The 24685-nt window shown below is 35.1% G+C and overlaps 2 protein-coding genes across 4 annotated transcripts in view; both read right to left on the bottom strand.

The window, feature by feature from the left end:
* Positions 1–24685, bottom strand: part of ABCA6 (ATP binding cassette subfamily A member 6) — a 114546-nt gene that overhangs the window by 70120 nt on the left and 19741 nt on the right. For all 3 annotated transcript variants that reach the window (XM_038546754.1, XM_038546755.1, XM_038546762.1), the window contains one exon: positions 5124–5235. The gene's annotated coding sequence lies outside the window, so the exon portion shown is untranslated. The remainder of the gene's footprint in view (positions 1–5123; positions 5236–24685) is intronic.
* Positions 116–1080, bottom strand: LOC119873180 (GTP:AMP phosphotransferase AK3, mitochondrial-like; the record flags this gene model as incomplete). Its single annotated transcript, XM_038549494.1, has 1 exon — positions 116–1080. A coding segment is annotated over one exon (402 nt), but the record flags the coding sequence as incomplete, so codon positions are not given.

Below are 24685 nucleotides of genomic sequence, written 5' to 3'. Positions count from 1 at the left end.
CACTGGGTGATATATAGAGTTGTTCAATCATTATATTGTACACCTGAAACCAGTACAACACTGCATATTAATTTTACTTGAATTTTTAAAAAGTGGCCATAGGGGCACCTGGGTGGCTCAGTCAGTTAAGCCTTCAACTCTTGATTTCATCTCAGGTCATGATCTCAGGGTCATGAGATCGAACTCCATACGGGGCTCTGTGCTGAGCGTGGAGCCAGCTTAAGGTTCTCTCCCTTCTAGAATTTGATAGTGTTTCACAAAACCATGTACCGCGGTGCTAACGATGCTGGGTTTTGGCATCAGTCTACAACACATTTCTCTGATGAGATACTTTACCGAGTGACATGGAAATGTTTTTAGCTTCTCCAAAGAATAAGAAAATTTTTTATCAACCACTTACTCTTCTGAACAAAAGTCAATATTACTACCAATTGCTCTTTTAATTAGGACATCTGATGTTTTTAAATTACATACCCATAGAAGATACCCTGGGTAGACAAAAAGATGAATCTTAGTATCGGACTCATTTGGCCCATTCTTAATTTCCAGAATGAAATCAGTAGAAGTGAAACTAATATAATTTTCAAAGAATTCATACATGCCAGTCTCAGAACACGGAGCTTCTAAATGCACAGGCGAGGAGTCTCTGCTCATCTTACTGGTGATGTACACTTTTCCTCATGGAGTAACTGATGCTTTCTGGTTTATTTGTGGAACTTTTGTTTGTAGGAAAGCATACACATGGGGCCAGATCTTGTTGGTTTCTGTTCCAGAGAAGGTTTCCAATACTCCCTTTTTCCAGTAATATTCCAGGACCGGCTGTGTTTGGAATTCATAAGCCTTGAGTCTCCTGACAACCGTCTCTGGCTTGTCATCATCCCGCTGAATGAGAGGCTCCCCTGTCAGGTCATCAATGCCCATGGCTTTGGGAGGGTTGAATTCGATGTTGTAGACTCGGCCGCTGGCCGGATGAACCCAGCGTGCGGCGAGACGCTGCTTAATGACTTCGAAGGGCATGTTCAGATTAATCACTGTGTCTATCTGATAAGCTTCAGATATGCAGATTAGTTTCAGGATGCAAATTCACTGTTGCCTTTACAGTAAGAAACTTAAAAACTTAACCGTATATACTGTATTTATTATGTCATAAACAAACTTTCAGTTTATTCAGAATTTTCAGTCTGCTATAAAATTGTGTTAAATTAGCATATAGGAAAATATTACTTTCCTATGACAGGTTTTGAGAACATGTGTATTGAAAAAAATGATTTATTAGAAATTGACATTGGAAGTTCTTACAAAAGCACTGAGGTTGAATTATCAACAGAAAATGTAATTAGTCTTGTGTTTTCAGATTATTACTCAGGTTAAGAAGTATAAGTATGTGCTTTAGGATCTACTTGCCAGTTTCTCTTTTTGATCACTATGTAAAATCTGCTGTGATGAGTGACAAATTAAAATACAAGAAGAAAAGCAAACCCATGGCCCTACATAAAAGCAAGCATACTGGGTCCTCAGGAAGTAGAAATAGATCAGTTATGCCTGGGGAGAATTTCCCTGACACGCTTAACAATCATAATTAGTAAACAATCAAAATTAGTAAACTAATCAAATTAGTAGCAATTAAAAGGATTTACATGAGAGGTTAAAAAGGACCAGGAAGGTAACTGAGTTTGTTGAAGGACTTTATTCCTAGTGAAAGCAGTGGGCAGCTGCTGGCTTTCCCTGCCACCGTCAGCAGGGCAAGAACTCCACCTGTGTGTGTAGCCTGAGTAAGTAGCCCTTTAAAAGCGGAGAGAATTTGATTTCTTTGTAGGGCAACAAGGATGCGTGCTTATGTCCTGTGGCCTGGCAGGAAGAGTGGGGCAATGAGAGGTGGATGAAAAAATCAGCTACATCTTCAGTGGGATATTTACTCTTACTTGCTGCTAAATCAGATGCAACGAGGCCTGGTACAACCTGTTATGAACTGCCTTTGAACACCGGCCTGTTATCCCAGGCACTCAAAATATAAATGCCAGCAAGTGGTTCTTTGTGTATTTTTGTGGGAAAAAAACTTTTCTTTTGATTTTTTAAAATTCAATGTTGATCTTTCAGAATGGACCAAGGCTTTTAAAAAGGATTGCAGGACACATTTAATTCTTTACAAAACTTTCTGTAATGCCTTATTTGAATGTATTATGTGCTTTCTAAAACTGTGGTGAACTACTAAGCTTATGAATAATTACTGGCTTTCCTGGCATACATGACTCTTAATGTACTACAATAAAATTAAATTCTAGAAAAAAAAAGAAAAAAGATTCTCTCCCTTCCTCTCCCTCTGCCCCTACCCTCCCCACTTGTGTGCTCTCTCTTAAAAAAAAAAAAAAGTGGCCATTAAGCGTCACTATTTTTTGAGCATACAGAGATATTTTATACAATCTTTCATCTATTTATTCTATTTTTAAAAAAGATTTTATTTATTCATGAGACAGAGGCAGAGACATAGGTAGAAGGAGAAGCAGGCTCCCTCTGGGGAGCCTGATACAAGACTCAATCCCAGGACCTCGAGATCATGACCTGAGCCTAAGGCAGATGCTCAACCACTGAGCCACCCAGGGGTCCCTATTCATTCATTTCTTTTTTTAAAATTCATTTTTTAAAAAATCATTCAATTTACTGATAGAACAATATAGAGGATGCTGTTGATATTTAAAATGAAATTTCCACTGGCAATGAGCTTGGTTCCTTCACATATTATTCCAGTTGGCAGTTGGCTTTGTGTCTCCTGTTAACCATTTTAATAGAAGTACTTTTATTGGCTCCACTGTGTCCCAGCAATCCTAAAACTTCATCTGGAAGAGTCATCATTGATGTTTGTACTTCAAAGTCTGACTAACCTGAAATCACTTAGTTTAGTAACATTTGGAAACAAAATAACATTTTCAAAAAACTCCTTTATAATCTTCTATATTTCAATGTAAATGGAAAGACTTTGGGTTTACAGTAAAATGAGTCCATCTTCCTGATCCAGGACTGGGTTTCTTACTATTTGAATGGGGACACGGTTTTGAAGCAGAAAACGTTCTCTGCCAACATGTCAAGTATCTTTATAATTACATGTTAAGGTAATGAACAATCTCAAAGAATAAAACATTTTCTCCTTTTTATAGTCCCAAATAAATAAGAAATATTCTGATAAAGGGAACGGTGTCCAAACCCTTGTTAACACAGGAGACATTTCTTACAATTATTTTTCTTCTTTCTTGTTGAAAAGCGACTTTCTTTTTTTCTCTTTATATTCTTTATGTAAACAGCTTGCCATTATGACTGTTTTTTGGAAAACATAACAAAGCATGGATTTTCCTGTTAAATACCAGATATCTTGTGCATTCATGCTTTATCTTTTATGTCCTAGACCATAAATATAACTAGATTTTGTTCAGCCTCTTTTTGCAAATGAAGTGCCCAAATATAGGTTCTTGAATGGAGATTACTTTATCAATTACTTAGAAAACCAGTTCCCAATCACATCCATTGCATTTTCATTATGCCCTTGGCCCTAATTTCATTTCTGGTGTGTTTCTTATTGATTTCCATGCAGTGTATATTCACTTGCTAATTACAGTTATTAATGTCACAACTTCAACATTAATGCAAAAGGAAACTGCACCTCTTGCAAAAGATGTGAGATTTTGTCAAGATTGATGAAAATATCAGAGACTGTTTTGAATTACACTGATGAATGAAGCCCTGGCAGGTTAAGATCTATGAAAAACTGAAGAAGAGAAAATTAAGAGTTATGACAAGATAGATACTTCAAAGGCTATGATTTAAATCTGACCTACAAATGTCGGTGTTACAGGAATGAAAGCAAGTTTTGAAAATAAAAGCCAGGAGTTCATCAACTTGACAGGACAAGCGATTAGCCCAGTGTTTTTTAAAGGATTTGTTTTCACCTCATTCAGGTTTGGAGTAGTGAGTGTATTTGCTGTGTTCACTCTTACAGTTAGAACATCTTCCTCTGGTTCTTCTAGATTTGGGTAATATTCCCTACTTTTTCAAGAGATCCTACAGAAAAAATAAAATAACATAACAATGTGATTCTAGCTGTACAACAACTATCAAGAGAACGTAAGCCTCTACACTTAAATTGCTATCCTCTGCTTCAAAAGAAAGAAAATGATTAATTTACTACCTACAAGATTCCTCTTGTAGCCACATCCCTTGAAATATGTTCTTTGACTCTTGTCTTTAAAACTTTTTATCACATCTGTCCATTAGCTCTCTAAATTCCCTCAGATATGGACTTATCAGGGTTTCCAGTCTGCCACCATCCAGATCATCCTCATATTACATCATAAATGATCACCAGAATTGGCTTCTTCTCTTCCCTTTTCAAAACATTCCACACACATACTGAACACACCAGCTCATTATCGTGTCTTCTCCTCAGGGACTGAACTTGCTGTAAGCAGGAGGAAAACAAGCTTTGGTGCTTAACCACTGCTAAGAGGGATGCTCAGAACAAAAACTCAACTTGCCTAAAAATACTATACAGTATTAACTATTTTTTAACTTTATGTTTCATTTTAATTCCAATTAGTTAACATGAAATGTTATATTAGTTTAAGGTATACAATATAGTAACTCAACAGTTCCATACAATTCCTGGTGCTCACTAAGGAGTGAACTTGCAAGTTTCTTTTTAGTGGAAGTGATAAAGTACAACGGTAGATGAGATTTATCAACAGTTGTCCCATATTGTCCAAAGTGCTTGGTTTCTCCCAGAAGCACTTTGTAGCAACATATTTTTTCTTCTCTTACCAATCACACTTTCTAAACAATTTATTGACATTAAGTGGTATGCAATCAAAGAGCGCGATATGTTGCATCTTCCATGCAGTCTTATATTTTAGGAAAAGGAATTTATTTATTTATTTATTTATTTATTTATTTATTTATTTTTTTAGGAAAAGGAATTTAAACACAAACATCAACTTTATTCAGTTTTGTAATCTTAACTTCAGAACTTATCAGCATTTAATAACTTCTAAATCTGGCACCTGTTCCAACTTTTGGCAAAGATTTTATTAATGGGATACATGGTTAAGGCCAGTCACACAGTAGGTAATATCGCTTACCTCTATTAGAAGTGTGAAAAATCCAATTAAAGTGTAGAAAGGTATTGAAATCATGCATAATTAAATTTAGTTCTTCAACTGATGACAGGATGATGAGTAAAAATATTGAGATCTAAAAAAAAGAAAATAACCAAAGTTATTATTCTTTTCTCAGTCATACATGCTATTTTAGGCTATTTTCTATGAATGACCTGTTTTCCTGGGAGATATTCTTATTTTCAATTTTCACCTTATATGTAGCAGTATTGTTAGGATTTCCTCTTTAGGAAGCATGAAACTATCATTACGATTGAACACAGGATTATAATAAAGTCGGACATATATATCTAAAAGATTTTACACTATCTGATATGGATGGAGAGCACAATAAAAGGAGGGGATGTAACATTATTTTCTTTATCACCCAAAATTTTCATATGCTGGGCAGCCCGGGTGGCTCAGTGGTTTAGTGCTGCCTTCAGCCCAGGGCGTGATCCTGGAGCTCCGGGATCGAGTCCCACCATCAGGCTCCCTGCATGGAGCCTGCTTCTCCCTCTGCCTGTGTCTCTGCCTCTCTCTCTCTCTCTCATGAATAAATAAATTAATTAATTTAGAAAAAATCTCATATGCTTTCAGCACCAGGATATAATTAAGAATTAACCAATGACATGACTTACGAACTTAAAAGATAAAAGACAAAATAAACATTGAGATGAGTATTTATTGCCATATTTAAGCAATAGGACAAATACAAGAATTATCCATTTTGATGCTAAGGCAGGCTTATTGAAGAGTTTAAAATATCCTCAAGGGGAGGGGCCCCTGGGTGGTTCAGTGGTTGAATATCTGCTCAGGCCAGGATCCTACGGATCCTGGGATTGAGTCCCACATCAGGCCCCCCGCAGGGAGAGACACAGAGCCTCTGTGTGTGTGTGTGTGTCTCTCATGAATGAATAAATAAAATCTTAAAATAAAAATAAAATTAAAAAATAAAATATCTTCAGAGGGATGAATAAGACACAGGGATAAAAGGCACAGCATAAGAAATATAGTCAATGATACTGTGATAGCATTGTATGGTGACAGAGAGTAGCTACACTTGTGGTAAGCAGAGTATAATGTATAAACTTGTGGAATCACTATGTTTTATACCTAATGTAACCTAATGTATGTTGTAAACTAATGTAACATTGTGTTAACTATGCTCAAAAAAAAATATCCTCAGAGAAAAATAATGACTGACAGCACTGTATGTAGTGACCCATGTTCCCACTCAGACTACTTTGGTAGTTTCCTAAGCAGACTCCCTGGCTCCAGTTCTCCTTCCATTACACATCCAGGGGACATTCTAAAAAATGGTTTGATTTGGTTTGAATTAGAATCACTTTCTTTCACATATTTCATTGTATGTAAGTCATCTGATTGCAGAGACTGTTTTGTTCGAGCAAAGCGTCTGGCACGTAACAGTAAAATGTGATCAATATCAATGAATGAATTGGGAAGGCAAAGAATAAAGACAATTTCTACTTTTTATGTTTATTCATCCAACAATCAAAAAAGATACATATTAAGTGTCCAATCTATGCAAAACTCTTTAAGTGGGATTGCAGTTACTGTAGTTGTAAGAAAAGGAGAGAAAGAGAAGAAGAGGATAGAAACTCCTTTCAAGCAACTATTGAGCATTTACTGTTTACCAAGTACCTTGATGAACTATTTACACTGTTACATTTAATGTGCTTTGAAAAACTCAATCTTAACCCTTTAAAGTACTATTGTTATCATACATATTTTCTGATAACTGAAGTAACTTCTAGCTATTATGTGCTAGATCAAGGATTCAAACGTGGGGCTATCTGACTTCAGAGCCCATATACAACCACTACACTTTTATAAGCACATATCATGTGAGTCGACTGCCCATCTGTCAAGTCCATGTGCAATATGTTGGGTGTCGAGATACACATGAAACAGATGATAGATCAAAAAGCGTATAGGCAATGCTTCCTCCACAAACACAAGAAACATTTTCTGAAAGAAAAAGCAATGTAGACTGAAGTAATGTTAGGGTTCATTCATTTATTTTATAACCTTGTATCAGATTCTCCTTGAAGATTTACTGCCCACACTATCTCTAATGATTAAAGGTTTTGCTTTAGCAAAATATATAGTGATATATCTTAAGTTATAGAAAACAGACATTAAACATTCTAATTTTATAAATGCAATAAAGTAACTTATTTTTGACCACTCTACTCCCTTCCTCCTATTTATTTTCTTTTCACTATTTACTTCACAAATTACCTCATTTGTTTTGTCCCAAACATCAGGAAAATAAAAAAAAGGATCTTCCATGAACTCTTCCCCCTGGCAAACAATAGCAACAACAGTACATTTTAGGAAGTTGTAAAATACTTCCTGTTTCTACTTCTCCCTTCTATATTTACTCTTCCATCTGCTATAAACTAGATTCTACATTTCACTGCTTTACAAAACTGTAGTCTTACAAGCTAGCTATAAACTTCTGTATGTAGAAACATGGAGAAGTAGATATCATAAAAAGACCTTACCCACACCACTTAAAATAAATGTCTTTTAAATACACTGCTGGTCTCAGAAAAACAGTGAGGGACTTCTTTAAGAGCAAAAACAAAGTCTGAAACCCGACTTGGACTATTAAGTAAATACTAAATCTGATTGACCTGAGAACAAATGCCTATTCCAGTTCAGGGATGGAGAGGCAAAGACTTAGGCCCTCCTTATGGTCCTTCCCTCAAATATCTTCAATAGAATAATTAGATTAAAAAGGAACCCCCTTTATGAGTATTTCTTGCAAATCCCACATCAAGGGATATTACTCTAGGACAGCTTATGCAATTCTATGTGGTTTCTACACTGAACTTCTTGCGAAAGTAATTGAAAATTCTTTTAAGATGAGAGCATCCCCAATTTGAGATCTTGAGAGTTACATACTTAAAAGTCAACTTAATACATGCTCCTAGTTAAATAAAAAAAAAAGTTTTTAGAAAAGCCAAACACAAAACAACCAGCCACAATACAACATATTAAAACTATCTGTAGACTATTAGAATTGTCAAATAATAAGTACAAATATTATTTTCAAATAAACGTATAAGGAAATCAAACTTGGAATAAAGAATATGAGAAAGTAACAAAAGACCATGAGGAATAATTGGACTGTTTGAAACAGAACCAAATGGAGTTTTAGAAAACAAAGTTGAAATTTTTGAAAGTCAAAGATCAAAGATAAAATGAATAAGAATACAAGGGAATTGAATAAGAAATAAGGGAATTGGATGGAAAGTCTGAAGCATTTCTCAGAGTACAGCAAGGACAAGAACATGGAAATTTTGAAGAAAATGCTAAGAGATGTGTAAAGTAGGCTGAGGATAAGATTAATACTATCTCAGTAGAGTCCAGGGAGCAAAGAATAAATATTTCATTCTTACTATAGTAAGAGAGAGAATATTTGAAGAGATACTGGCTAGAGAATTTCCCTGAACTGATAAAAGAATTCACAGATTCAGGCAGTACAACTCATTTAAAGAAAGATAAATTAAAAAAAAAAAAGAAAGATAAATAAAAAGAAATCCACACCTAGAAATGCTTTAATAAACTTAAAGATGCTAGAGTCAAAAGACCTTAAAAGCAGTCAAAGATGAGTCTTCTACAAAGGTGTAGCAAAAGAACTGACAGCAGGGTGGAGGGTTTAGGGTAAAGAGATCCAACATCTTGCTTCTTTGGGGCTTTTATATAGTCACAGTGGCTGGTCTTTCTGGATAATATCCAAAGGCTGGATTTAGTGTGGATTTAATACAACCTGTTAGAGAGTTCAATATGCCAGTAGAAATCCTAAAGGCTATTAAATTGCTTCTGAGTCTCTAAGTGTCCTCCCTGCAATACCTAATCATATCATTCCTTGGGTCGATTTTATAAATGGTGGTGCTACATTTTCTCTTTACCCTAAACCCTCCACACTGTCCGCATGATCTACAGGAGGGAAATGCAGAAGAAAATAGAAGAATAAAAGGATAGACCTTGCTCCCTCTCTCCCTACTGGTCGCCAAACTAAGGGCATGCCTGAAACAGGGTTGGAGACAAATCTATACACTGCTTATGAGATTAAAGTTATGATTTGGACTTGGCAGGCCTTTTTAGTTCTTAAGGTAAATCTTAACTATTTTAATATCTGAAATGATCAGAAAGCTATGGTATCTTCTCAATATGTCAGCAAGGCATAAGAAAGAGAATACAACAGAGATTGCCTAAAGTAATAAATGTATTTATTTATTAATCAAATTTTTTCATGTTTATTTGTTTGATTATGTTATTAGCCAATATGGTCACCTATCACATTTTTTTAAATCAGTAGAATTATTCAGGAGGAAGCCTACACTAAATAGAGAGGATTCAGTTCAGGTATGATTCTTTTAAGTTTTTTCCACTCTGTAAAATGAGGGAACTGTCCCAAGTGATCTAACCTTTCAGGTGAGCCAGGCCAGGATTTCTACAATTATTTTGCTTCTCTTCAAAGAAGCAGAGATATAAAAGAAAAAACCTCAAGAAAACAGAAGGCAAATAGGAGAAAGAAAATGAACAATACTGAAATCACAAACATGGTCCAACAATAATGGAAAGACTAAAGAAGTAATTCCATTCTCTTGTAAGTAAAAGAAGAATTTATACTTAACTCTGCATTTTTAAAAGTAAACTTTTTTTTTAAGATTGTATTTTATTTATTCATGAGAGACACAGAGAGAGAGAGAGAGGCAGAGACACAGGCAGAGGGAGAAGCAGGCTCCATGCAGGGAGCCCAACATGGGACCTGATCCTGGGTTTCCAGGATCACACACTGGGATGAAGGTGGCACTAAACCGCTGAGCCACCAGGACTGCCCAAGGGTAAGCTTTAAGAAAATTTCATATAAATGTGCACATGCATAGAAACTTACAGTAAGAAAGCCAAGAGACCAAAAGCCATTATTCTTTCTCCTATTGTGAAAGATGAATAAAATCACATATGAGGAGAATATAAGAGAAGTGGCACAACCAACTATGCAAACCACCTGCAAACAATAGGGCCAATAGTAAGATGACAGCTGGCCAGCCACGTGTAGGACAGGGAACAGGGAGATAATTAGATCATAAGACTGTGCAAGGTGATTTTCTTATATATGCCTTCTGTTAATGATACAGGGTTAATGAAAGTGGATGTTCATTTTGATTCTATTATTATATTTGGCCCAGTGAAAAAAAATTATCACTTACATGAGCAAACATGAGTCCCAGTGAAAATCTGAGTTCCAAAACCATGAGGCAGTTAATTAAATATATTGCAAGAAGAATCAAACAGTATAATGGAAGGTCCACCAGAGCCTGTCCAAGCCGGTATGCCAAAAGACACAGGCCTGAAATCCATAACTGAAACTGAGTTTCTGCTGATAAGGAAACAGAAGCGACACTGAAGGGTTTGAAATGATAGCTAGAAAAGGTATTTTGTTTATGCAAAAATATTAATTTTTGATAAATTTTAGAAATAGCGTGTAGTAGTGGCAGGTGTTCTTTTTTTTGTCTATATCATTATTTATGGTGAATCTGCACTTCAGTTACTTTCAAACCCAAATGTAGGTAAGCAGGCCTCAGGACAACTAGGATGCTACTGGAAAAGCGCATTCTCCTAAGTATCTGACACCCAGTGTGAGAATGTATAGTCATTGGCTCAACAGGAAAGGTCTGACTTATTTGTCAAGTTGATTTACCCTTTGATATGGATAAATAAAAATAATTATCACATACATTTTTAAAATGCCAATTTACAAAAACATAGTTAAAAGTTTGGAAACACAGTACATCTTATATTTGATGCTCCATTTAAAAACACAAATTCCCTTCGGAATTGTGAAATAACAACAGGATGTCAAAAAAAAATAGCACATTTTCACCTCTACAGTTGATTTAGTATGATTCCCTTTAAAGGTGAGGCAAGTTCATTGTGTTGAATAGTGAACTTTCTGATCCTTTTAACATCATGATTAACCATTTAATAGAACCCATAATGAGATTAGAGCAACCACATAACTTATGTGGAAACACATTTTTCTTGAAGAGCCATCCTGAGTGCATAAAACAATCAAATTCTAACTACTAAATTTCGATAAAATAATCTTTTCCTCCTCTCTTCCCCCTCCCCTCCCCTCCCTTCCCCCTCTTACTTTGCAATAGCTGATGCTGCTCATGCCAGTGTAAGGAGAAATGTGGTTTGCAAGGACCAACAGAAATAAGGGTCCATTAATGTCTTAATGTCCAGCATTAAGACATTCTGAAAGTTCACAGCACATCTGTAAGCTATCGAAATTGTTATATATCTTACAATCAAACACAGTTATATTTTTAAGAAATGGTGAAAAGTTCAGAATGGAGCATATACCTAATTTAAGAAGCAAATAAAAAGAGAAGTAATCATATTTTGTTATCACTAATAGCAGGTCCCATTCCCAGGAACTGCATGATATCAAAAGAAATTCAAAAAATTTTAAAAATTCAAAAAATTTTATAGGCATGTATTGAGAGAACATGAATTTGCATCTAGTAATTGTTAAATGAAGACACATACTCTTTGCAGCTGTACTGATACTCTCTGAAGCTGCCATTTGTTTCAGTTCCCTATTCCTCAGTAGATGAATTCTAGATAACAGCCTAAAATTCTAATAGTAACTGTCTTGAAGCTGCTCTTATGGTTTTGTCCCTACCTACAAGATATAATTAGAGGAGAGCAAATCTTTCCTGCATTAAATAATTTCTTGAATTCTAGAAGTGTTTAAATTAATCTTTATGGCATGAGAGGGTCTTACTATAAATCTAAGTTGTTTTCCAGAAACAGTAATTTCTTGCTGTTATAACAATAGACTAAAAAAAAAACCAGGAGTACAGAAATTGCCTTTTTCATATGCAAAAAAACTAGAGGTGTCATTATATTAATTTTTTATGGTAAAAATTTCATTTTCTACAACCACTATGCATGTACTTGCAAATATCCACCCAATTTCCACAATTTGTCCCTTTTTTGTCTACCGTAATTAAACACATCTGTTAAGAATTATTTGAAGGCTAAGTAAGGAAGGTTATTAAAATTGTAGATGATCAAAAATTGCAATGTATTCCACAAGAGATAAAACACAAAAAAGCAAGACCTAAAAGGACACTTCAGAATTTTAAATGATAGAGAAAACACTACAGAACTGTTAAATAATCACAATTTTCGAGTTGGGGCCATACATTCTCATAAATTTCACACACACTCTCCACAATTGCTTTAGTCAATGTATATCACAAACTCAACATTCCCCCCAGGAAGATATCATAGAAGATTAAGGATTTGCATTTGAGGCTTTGCTGGTGCTCTAGATTGCTAAGCAAATCCATTCATTCACTGATTTCAGCAAATATGTATTGGGCACCTCATTTAAGTGTGAAGAACTATTTAAGACAGTGAACCAAAGTCCAAATTATGACTCTTCAACAGGCCTATTATTTTTTATCATTTAAAAATGTTTAAATAATAATATAAATAAATATTAAAAATAATAAAATTTTTCAGTGCCTTTTTGGATTTTGGCTCTTTTAATGTTCTATGTCTTGGGGAGCTGGGTATAATTTCTGATTAGACAAGATTTCAGACTAGAAAGATGAGGCCAGTGATAAAACAACTCTGTAGGGTGGTACCAGGTGCTAATAAATGGAAAAATAGATCAGCATAAAGGATAGAAAATGTAATTACTTTTAATTTACTAAAGCAATAAATTTTATTATATATTTAATTTTTTCCATTAAAAGTTTGAGATTAAATACAAAACTCCTTGAAAAGTTCCTGATCTTTCACAATAAGTAATAGCAAACATGGATTGAAAGCCAGCTCTCCCTGTTACAAGCATGTAAGCTCCACAGACAGGAACTTTTGTCTGTTCTGTTCATGCTGTATCCCCAACCCTGAGAGTACCAGACAGACACTCAAGAAGTATTTGTAGAATGAATGAAAAATGTATATGTCAGGCTCTGTTTTGGTACTTAGGAAACTGATTTAATCCTCACAATAATCATGTAATGTAGGTACTATTATATTCCCCATTCTATAGATGACAACAGTGAAGCAAGGAATGGCTAAGAAACTTGCTAATAAATAGCATAAACAGGGATTCAAACTCAGGTGGTATGCTATCGAGTTCTTGCCCTTTATCCCTCACTAAATTGCCTCTTATATAAGTCAATACCATACTTACAAAAGGCAATGTGCTTCACTCAGTTTTAATAAGCCCTATAAAACTAAAAATTTCATGAAGGGCATTGCTAACAATTGCCATAAGAACAGGAAAACAAGTCATTCTCTTGGTACATGCAATTGGAAATCAGTAATCCTTTAAAACACACACACAAATATAAGTTGTAAATTCTTAAAGTAAACATACTTATTGTATAATTTATAAGTTACCAGGGTGGAATTAGGGTGAAAGGAGGCTCTTAATTTTTCTTTGACACATTAGCCTTTTTGAATTGTTGAATTGTTATAAGAATGCATTATTTTGGTAATCCAAATGACTTATTCTATAATTGAAATAAATGAACATTCACTAACATGGAAATATGTCAGAAATTTAGATCTTATGTAACAGAGAATTCAGAATACAATTCCAATTCAGAAAAATATATTTTCAAATATACGACAGTTCTATAAATAGTGAGTTTGTGATTTTATAAAGGAAAAGAGTGTAGAAGACACTTACCAAATGATTAAGTCAGAAATATAATATGGAAAAATTAAAAAATGAAATTAGAGGAGTGCCTCAGTGGCTTAGTTGGTTAAGTGACTGCCTTCCTCTCAGGTCATGATCTCAGGGTCCTGGAATCACCACACCCCCAGCCCCAAACAGCAGGCTCTCTGGTCTGGAGTCTGCTTCTCCCTCTCCCTTTGCCCCTCCCCACCCTGCTCTCTCTTTTTTCTCTCTCTTGCTCTCTCTCTCTCTCTCATTCTGTCTCAAATTAATAAATGAAATTAGAGAATTTTACCTTCTATATTACATATTCTAGTAATGTTTGAATTTCTCTATTAAACATGCATTGCTTTTTTCTGCTTTATTGAGGTATAATTGACAAAATTTTAAGATACTTAAAACGTACATCATAATGATTTGACATACATATATATTGTGAAGAGATTTCTCCCATCTAGTTAACGTCTCCATCACCTCACATGTATATATATGTGTGTGTGCATACATATAAATAGGAAAACTTCTAAGTTCTACTCAACAAATTTCAATTATACCATACAGTGTTAGCAACTAGACTCTCCATATTATATATTAGGTCTTCAGATCTTATTCATCTTATAGTTGAAGGCTCATACCCTTTTACCAGTCTAATCCTATTTCCACCTACCTCCCTAGCAATCACTTTTCTACTCCCTGTTTCTAGGGGTTTGACCTTTGTTTTTTTCTACTTATAAGTGATAAGCCTTTCTCTGTCTGATTTACTTAACTCAGCAAAATGCCCTCAAGATCTATCCATGTTGTTGCAAAACATGCATTGCTTTTACAACAAGTAAAATCACTAATAAAAGATGAACCTTTAAGAAAAAACGTGCTCTTTAAAGGATTAAAATTTCATACCTTACTCAAAAAGGACTCAAGTTATACCGATATAGAACAGCTGGATTGCTTTTCTACCGATCTAATGTATTAGAAGGTGGTAAAACCCCATTCATGATAAAACAGTACATGGATGCAAATATACCTTCTGGCCCCCCGATGCTATGATGGGTCCATTGTAGGAAGGATCATCTGAGCCATTTCTATTTCTAAAGTCATCTACTTCTTAGACACTTTTCTTTTTTTTTAAAGGTTTTATTCATTTATTCATGATAGACAGAGAGAGAGAGAGAGAGAGAGAGAGAGAGAGAGAGAGAGAGGCAGAGACACAGGCAGAGGGAGAAGCAAGCTCCATGCAGGGAGCCCGACATGGGACTCAATCCCGGAACTCCAGGATCATGCCCTGGGTCAAAGGCAGGTGCTAAACCGCTGAGCCACCCAGGGATCTCCGCAAAGGAAAAAGTTTAAAAGAGGGGAAAATTAAAATTGAGAAATAAATAAATTCATTTTATTCATAGAAATTATAGCATTTAAAAAATATGTCAAAGAATGAATGAATTTCTGATACTCCTGTTTTACTGCTATTGTCCTAGTTCAGTGACATTTTCTCTATCCACCCCTACCCAGAAACAAAAACCACCCTCATCTCCTCCCTTTCTCACTTCCTCCATCTAATATATAATTAACCACCAAGTCAGATTGTTTCTACCTCCTAAGTATCTCCTGAGTCTGTCCTCCCCTCTATATTACACTGGTCCTCAATTTTGCCCCCCTCCTCTCTAACATAGATTATTATGATGTCCACCTGCTTTGGGCCCATCCTCCACACAGCTGTCAGAGTGATCTTCCTAAAACACAAATCTCATCAGTGAAAGGTCCTACATAGATTATATCAATCTGTCTCTATTTCCTGCACCAATGGTTCTAAGGTTCTTAGATTACTTGGATGGATAATATTTTTAATATAAATATACTGTGCACATTAAGGACAATTCAAAACCTCCTATCTTGTTATGATCACCATTGCAAGAAAGAAAAAAAATTTCACCACAAAAATATAGATACTTAAAGGCTATAATCCCACGATATGAAAAACAATTTCCAATGAAAGAATTAACGTACATAAATAAGTTTCACAATATTTTTCTCATTTTAACAAAAACAAGAGAAAAAAAAAACATAGTCAGGGTCACCACCAATACCAGAACTTCCCTAGAGGATAGAATCCCCAATTCTGCATGTAATCCATGGAGTTAGCAAGAGCAGGCACCTACAGAGGGACTTAAATGGAAGTGAACTTCAGCATCACCGGGATCATTACATGCTGTATTCCCCAGCTACATACAGATGTGTATTTGGAAAAAAGAAATCTCCCTTTGTAATTTTTTGTTAGTTGGTTATTAATTCCTACACTAGAACCACATCTGGCATGCAAACTATGCAATAACTTTACCTAACTTTTCATTTCTCCTACACAACAGCTGTTTCCCTTCGCTGGGCACACGTGCTCTTCCTTTTGACTATACAATTCTTTGTGCACTCTTGTGCAGGCAAAGTTTATTATCCTTTATATGCAGTTGAAGTTCTTTCCTCCCACATAACCCTAGGACTTATCCTATCATTAGAATCTTGTGGATCCCCTCCTCTCACACTTGCTGTGCTTCATTTAATTCCTGATTTATGTGTTTCCAATGCTAACTGTGAAAGCCTTGAAGAAACAGACTGTTGACCCATATAAACTTAATAAGGAGTTATGTGTTAAACAGATACATAGACAAAATCTGATATCTGATTAGTATCAACTTTATGGGAAATTTTGGTTCAGAAAAAGAATTATGAATGTAAAAACATTTAAATATAATTTACTCTAAAAGTGTGGGTTTGAAAGATGTTTATAAAAATTTGACTTAAAAATACATATTGTACCCAAATAAGGGGAAGTGAGATTGAACCAAATTTGTGGGGAAAAGAAAAAAAAAAAAAGACAAGGAGGAAAAAAGGGAGGGGTAGATAAAGAGGAGGGGGAAGAGGAGAAGGAAAAGAAGAAATAGATTTTTTTATTTGAAGCTGAGGAGGGACATTCTTGTATTCCTTCTTCAAATATTTATTGAGAGCTTCTTATGCACCACGTGGTCTCCAGATGGAAAAACACATTGTTTATCCTGAAGAAAGTTAAAATAGGAAAACAAATATATGCATTTATGTAATTCATCAGGAATTTATTGAGTATCTACTATGTGGCAACCTTCTCTAGATGTTTGGAGATATCAGTGTAGTAAAACGCAAGCATATCTTCCTTAGAAGGACTCACATTCTATAGGCAAAAGAGAAATAAACAACAAATATAACGAATATTGAATTCAGTGGAAAAAAAACCTAAAGGGGAATATTAAGTCACTATCAAAGTTTTAGTCCAAATTCTGCTAACTTTGTTCTTGGTCCAGTCATATAACCTCTCCAGACCACTGCTTTGGCATCATTAAGATGTGAGACTTGTACTAAATGCTGAACAAAATTCTGCTTGGTAAAATTTTCTGATCATTGGAATACAGAGAAATAAAAAATTGAATTTCATTTTCCCAGAAGTAAATATTACTTACTGTGCCTTCCTATAGTGGAGGGTAGGGAGTTAGGGGAGTATTTGAAAAGTAAACGAATTATAAATGAGTAGAGAACTTAATAAGAAAAATCAGATATTTATTAAAGTACGAATTAAATTCTAGATGGAAGGATAGGAGAAAAAAAATTTTAATGTAGAAAAAAACAAAAATTTAGGAGAGGACAAATGGGTAATATGGCACAGAGTTGTGATAGGGAAAAATTATTTTTGGAGTATTAACAACTATGCCTTCATCTACTCACAAGTTTCAATTTTATCTACTAGGCTCCAGGGCCTGACGGGCTAAAAACAAATGGACTTGATTTATATACAAAAGGTTACAAAAAAAAAAAAAAAAAAAAGGTTACAAACAATGAGTAAAAGAGAAAATAAGAAATTCTAAAAGGAAAAAAAGAGGATGAGAAAGTGGAGAAGAACCTAGCCCTGGTTTAGCTGGGGACACTTTTAAGAGTTCAGCAAAAAGGAATTTTTAAGACCTTTGCTATGTTAGTGAACAAGAGAGTAAGTGCATACAGCAGGAGATCAGATCTGGGATTTTAATTTCCATTTTGCAGGTTTAAAATGACAGTACATTTTTCCAATCATTCAGCCATTAGAGTGCTGATTTTTTTTAAATATTTTATTTATCTATCATGAGAGCCGCAGAGAGAGGCAGAGACATAGGCAGAGGGAGAAGTAAGCTCCCCATGGGGAGCCCAATGCAGGACTCGATCCCTGGACCCTGGGATCACAACCTGAGCCAAAAGCAGACTTCAACCACTGAGCCATCCAGGTGTCCCTAAGTGCTCATTCTTATCTATGACCTACACCAAAGCAAGGACACATGTTAACCTGGTTTTCAGGGGTTACATATTTTATAGGCTACTTTTTGTTCCAAGAAGAAATTTTTTTTAAATTTTTATTTATTTATGATAGTCACACACAGAGAGAGAGAAGCAGAGACACAGGCAGAGGGAGAAGCAGGCTCCATGCACCGGGAGCCCGACGTGGGATTCGATCCCGGGTCTCCAGGATCACGCCCGGGGCCAAAGGCAGGCGCCAAACCGCTGCGCCACCCAGAGATCCCCCAAGAAGAAATTTTATTTAATTTTAAGAAGTTGTTTATTCACAAGAATAATTTTGCAAGATAATTTTGCAGGCAATTCGCTAAGTGTGTAAGAAGTGAATTATTTCAAAATGATAGATTTTGAAATTTTAAAAATGAAATTACATTAATGGAATGAATAAGAGGCATGGAGATAAAATCCTAAAATAATAATGTAATGGGGATAAAGAACATGAAACAAATAAAAGTCTAAAAGAAAACCATACCTATTTTTAAACTAGAATACCTGAATTGGAAAACATTTAAAGAAAGACACCAAAATAGTAGGGCTTGAAAAGGATAGACCTATTTAGATTCTGACACATAAGAAGGAATTATCTATAAGTATAATTTGTGGATTTTATGTGGGCAGAAAGGAATACAAGTATATTGGTTCCTGAGATGATATATGCATTCTATATAGGAATTTAACAATAATTCATTAAAAGCCCTTTGGGTTTTTTTTTTTTTTTTTTTACTAATTTTATGTAATCTTATGAGTTTATTTTACTAATTTTTTTTTGCTGTATACTGTTTCCTTCTTCATATTCTTGAGATGCAGAACACATTTACTAGAGCTGAATATTAGCAACAGCTACTTAATGAGCTATCTTAATGTCCATGAGTTCTATTCAAGCACTAACAAGCATCATCATATTCAAGAGCTCTTAGAGTTGTTTTCTTCTTTTCTTTTTCCCCACTTACAACCAACCAACACACACACACACACACACACACACACACACACACACACACAACCTATATAAAAGATAGAAAACCAGAAGAAATAGAATTTATTTATTTTATTTTATTTTATTTTTTTTTAAATTTTTTTTATTTATTTATGATAGTCACACAGAGAGAGAGAGAGAGAGAGAGAGGCAGAGACACAGGCAGAGGGAGAAGCAGGCTCCGTGCACCGGGAGCCCGACGTGGGATTCGATCCCGGGTCTCCAGGATCGCGCCCTGGGCCAAAGGCAGGCGCCAAACCGCTGCGCCACCCAGGAATCCCTAGAATTTATTTTTAACTAAAATGTTTTTACCAAATAATTCTGGTCAGGCCATTAAACAATGAGATGAAAATGCAGAGATTCTATTAATTTTGAAACTTCTTCCTTTCCTCTACCATCAGAAGTGCTTCTTAAATTACAAGCAAACAATAGGAAGACATTACCTTATTAGAAGCAGAATTGCTTTAAATTCAACTCAAAGTGTAACCACACTATGACTTAACAGCCAAAACTCACTCAAAATATAATGTTAATATCAAATAGAAAATAGTATCAAGTGTCAGAATGAAGAAAGCAACCATCATTATGTATGACTTTTCAGATGGATCACAGAAAATAATGCCATCAGGTAATAATCCATGTGTGAAATCTGAGATTAAAAAAAGAAAATAACAGAAGATGAACATATAAAGCTAAATTTTTTATTAAATGGTACTGCCTAGACGAGACAAGTATCGTTCATATTTCAATAGCTTTTTCTTCAAAAATGCACAGTGAGGTTGTTAGTAGTAGAGTTGCTTTTTACAAATAAAATTATTGTCACAGAAGTGGGAAATGCTATCTGAGAAAGTAAAACAATTGTTGAATAGAAATTTAACTGACAAATTGATTACCACATAAGTTTTAAAGAAGTGGATTTAGAGAAGTGGCCAATGAGCCAAAAATAACATATTACAGGAAGAGAAAGTCGGAGTGGGCAGTGACACTGGAGGACATATAAAAAAATATTAAAATGTTTGAGATAAGATACTACAGAAATACTACAATATTAAATAAGTGTTGAAGACTTGAAGAGATTCATTTTAAGATAATAAAGATAATAGCTCACATTCACATAGCATGTGTCAAGAATTGCTCTAGCACTATATGTAGAGAATAATACAGTTAGCCCTCCCATTTACCCTCATTGAGGTGATTTCTACTGACACCTCCGTCCTGCAGAAGAAGTAAGGGAGGCTACAGAAGTCAAGTGACTTGCCCATAGTGACCCAGCTGGCACGTAGGCAGAGCTGAGATGGATTCATGCGTTTTACTGCCTCTTTAAATGGCAGTAAATGGGGACATAAATCAGACAGAGTGGTCAGACATAAATGGGCAATTATTTTTCTTCTTTAAACTTTCTAGGATTTTACAAATGATCTATCTGCTTTGCTTATTACTTTGATGAGAATTCATAACAGAATACAGCAGAACTTCTTAAAATGCAGGGTGACTGATCACCAAGTTTCATGGGGTTACCAAACTCTTCAATAATTTTGAAAATATAATAAATAAAGTCATAGAATCATTGTGCTCTTTCCATGGGCCATTCCAGCAGTGAAGGCAAAGGTCCTTAAAGGACCTAAAGTCCATCCCATAGATGAAAGAAGTCGTCTGCACAATACAGTGAATCCCAGACATCCTCAAAATATAGTGAAGAGAAATCCAACCAAACCAGTAAGGACAGGTTTCTTTATCAGCACACTCAGGAGGAAAGCCAATGCTGCCTGAAGGAAGAAAGAAGAGTTCCAACTGGTATGCTTTTTTCCTTTGAAAATCATTTTTAGGGACACCTGGGTGGCTCAGTATTTGAGCATCTGCTTTCAGCTCAGGTCATGATCCCGGGATCCTGGGATTGAGTCCCACATCAGGCTCGCTGAGGGAGCCTGCTTCTACCTCTGCCTGTGTCTCTGCTTTTCCCTGTGTGTGTCCATGAATGAATAAATAAAATCTTTTAAAAAAAGAATCACTTTTAGCAATATTAATCAGTTTCTCACATTGTGAAAAATTTCTCAAAACATAGAAAACAAGATATCAAATTAATGACTATGCCACACCAATATCCGGAAGAAACATCAGTTACTCATATATCTGAGATGTGAAACAAGTTAAGAGATATGCCTTGCCAACTCACCAAAGACAGACCATATAGGACAAAGAGTGTTAATATACTACCATGAAGCCAATGATTACTACAGTTTGGATAGATGTTATGATCAGAGCCATAAAAATGGATAAGATAAATACAAAGCCAGCAACCATTAATCCCGAGGAGAGCCTATGGTAGCAACAAGGTGTTTCTTCAGAATGTCACCCATAGGTCAATGTGTGGAGAGGCAATACGCAAAACAGGAGTACAAGTTCTGAAAGCAAACACATCAGAGTCAAATATACTATAAAACTGTCCACATGATCATGGGTAGGACTTTATCTTCTTCACCCTCATCTACAAATTGGAGTTAATTATGGTAGCTACCTCATATGATTGTTTTGAGGATTAAATAAGATACTGTGTATGAACTCTTTAGCTCAACCATTATTAAAATGCTTTTCCCGTTGTTGGATGAATTTAAAAATTCATATAATTATATATAATCTGATTGAATGATTCTTTCAGTCTAGTGACTAAACATGAAATGGAAATATAATAATCTCACCTTTAACCTCTTTTATACTTAATTCCTTTTGGTGTAAAATTTTTCCTGGGGCTCCTGGTTGGCTCAGTCGGTTAAGCATCTGCCAAGGTCCTGGGATCGAGCCCCCTATTGGGTTCCCTGCTCAGCAGGGAAGAAGCACCTGCTTCTTCCTCTGCCTCTGCGCCTCCCCTCTGGTTTGTGCTCTTTCTCTCTCTATCTCTCTCTCCCCCTATCAAATGAATAAGTAAAATCTTAAAAAAATTTCTTAATGTTTAATTGAAATCTCTCTGATATAACTAAAGCTCATTTCATTTGTTTATCCTTGTATGCCTTTCGACATTAACCTCAGGGTATTGTTTTTTAGGAATTAAAATACTACAGTGCAATGAGAAAGCACAAAACTAAAGGAAAACAATAGGTGTATCACAGGGGTCAAAGCATGGTTGTTTTTGAAAATTTGAGGAAATAGATATGTTTAAACAGAAAGATGACTCTCTTAAAAACTGAGTTTTTCATGAACACACTAATGAATTGGTAAGTACCCTCTAAATTTAAATACAGCTTTCAACTCAAGTGTGGAACTTTGTACAGATAATGCATTCGAAATCCTTTTACATAATCTTGTACAGTACACAGATTAAGTTGTTTTACTATCACAGGTAAATAGCATTTTCATGTATACAAACAGTAAGTTTAAATGATTATAGTTTTCCTGGTAAGGAGATTCCTCAAAAAATTGCAAATAGAACTACCAAATGATCTAGCAATTCTGAGTATTTTTTTTAAAGATTTCATTTATTTATCTGAGAGAGAGAGACAGCATGCAAGTGAGGAGGTGCAGAGGAAGAAGGAGAAAGAATCTGAAGTGGACTCCATACTGAGCGTGAAGCCCAGTGCAGGGCTCCATCCCATGGCCACTGTGAGATCATGACCTGGCTTAACTGACTATGCCACCCAGGCAACCCTCTACTTCTGAGTATTTATCTGAAGGAAATTAAAACCCTAACTCAAAAAGATACATGCACTCCCATGTTTATTGCAGCATTATCTACAATAGCCAAGATTTGGAAGCAAATTAACTTAAATGTCCATCAGTGGTTGAAAGAATTTTTTTAAAAAGTGATAGATATAGATATACACACAATGGGATATTATTCAGCCACAAGAAAAGAAGGAAATCTTGCCATTTGCAATAACAAGGATGGAACTTGAGGACATTGTGCTAAGTTGAAATAGACCAGAAATATTAATAGCATATAATTTCACTTATATGTAGAATCTTAAAAACAAACAAATGAACTCATGGATACAAAGAACAAATTGGTAGTTGCCAGAGGCAGGGGTGGGGAGCAAGCAAAATGGGTAAAGGCAATCAAAAAGTACAAACAAGTTATAAAATAAATCATGGGAATGTAATATGAAGTACAGTGACTATAGTTAATAATATTGTCTATTTGGAAGTTGCTGAGAGTAGATCTTAAAAGTTCTTAACACAAGAAAAAAATTGTAAATTTGTGTGGGTAGTAGATATTAACTAGATTTATTGTGGTGATCATTTCACAATATATACAAATATTGAATCATTATGTTTTTCATCTAATATGTATTAATTATATCCCAATAAAAAAGATCATAGTTTTCCTCTCTCATGCTGTCATTATTCAATTTGAAATTTTAAAAATCTTATTACAAAACTAAATACCTAATAATCTTATTCAATTAATTTTTGAAGATAGGGTAAATATTTCATATATGAATGCATCTATTCTGGGATGCCTGGCTGGCTCAGTGGTTGAGCATCTGCATTTGGCTCAGGTTGTGATTCCGGGGTCTGGGGATCGAGTCCCACATCGGGCTCCCTGTGAGGAGCCTGTTTATCCCTCTGCCTGTGTCTCTGCCTCTCTCTCTCTCTCTCTCTCTCTCTCTCTCTCTGTGCCTCTCAGGAATAAATAAATAAAATATTTAAAAAATTTTTTCTCCTAATAATTAATAATAACTTTCAAAAGAGCTGGTCATAGATTGAGGTAAAGATAGCATGAAATATGAAGATTAGCAGAGAAGAAAAGAACAAAAATGGACACTATATTCAATGAGTAAGATATCCATATAAATTCCAAAATACGTATAAAAACATAAACCAAGTCAAATACAATTATTTTCTATGCTTTTGCCACTTATACACTGCCGGTGGGAATATAAAATTACATATTCTACTATGGAAAACTGTTTGGCAGTTTCTTATAAAACTAAACCACCATACAACCCAGAAATCATACCATTGGGCATTTACCTCAGAGATGTGAAAGCTTGTGTTCATAAAAATGACTGGACATCAGTGTTCATAGTAGCTGTATTTGTAATATTCCCAAACTGGAAACAATTCCTACTTCTTTCAAAGGCTGAACAACTAACCAGATAAAGTAGAGATATTGCTACCATGGAATAGTCCTCAGCAATAAAAAGGAGCAATAAAAAGGGGCAAACTATTGATAAATACAAACTTGGATGAAGTGTCAGGAAATGGTAATTAGTGGGGGAAAAAACACAGCCCCAAAAGATTATGAACTATGTGATTCCATTTATACAGTATTCTTGAAATGTCAAAATTATAGAAATGGTGAGCAGATTAGTGGTTAGCAGGGGTGAGGGAGTAGAACTGTTTTGTATCTTAACTGTATCAATGTCCACAATGAGATTGTGTTATGAGAGTTTTGCAAGATGTTACCTTGGGGGGGAAGCTAAGAGTACATGCAATCTAGTTCTTAAAACCGAGGATGTAAAATAAATTGTAGCCACCCAATATAAAAATGTTTAA

Source organism: Canis lupus, chromosome 9, assembly GCF_011100685.1.
Source record: "Canis lupus familiaris isolate Mischka breed German Shepherd chromosome 9, alternate assembly UU_Cfam_GSD_1.0, whole genome shotgun sequence".
Classification (NCBI taxonomy): Eukaryota; Metazoa; Chordata; class Mammalia; order Carnivora; family Canidae; genus Canis; species Canis lupus.
This window is presented reverse-complemented; position numbering and strand designations above follow the sequence as displayed.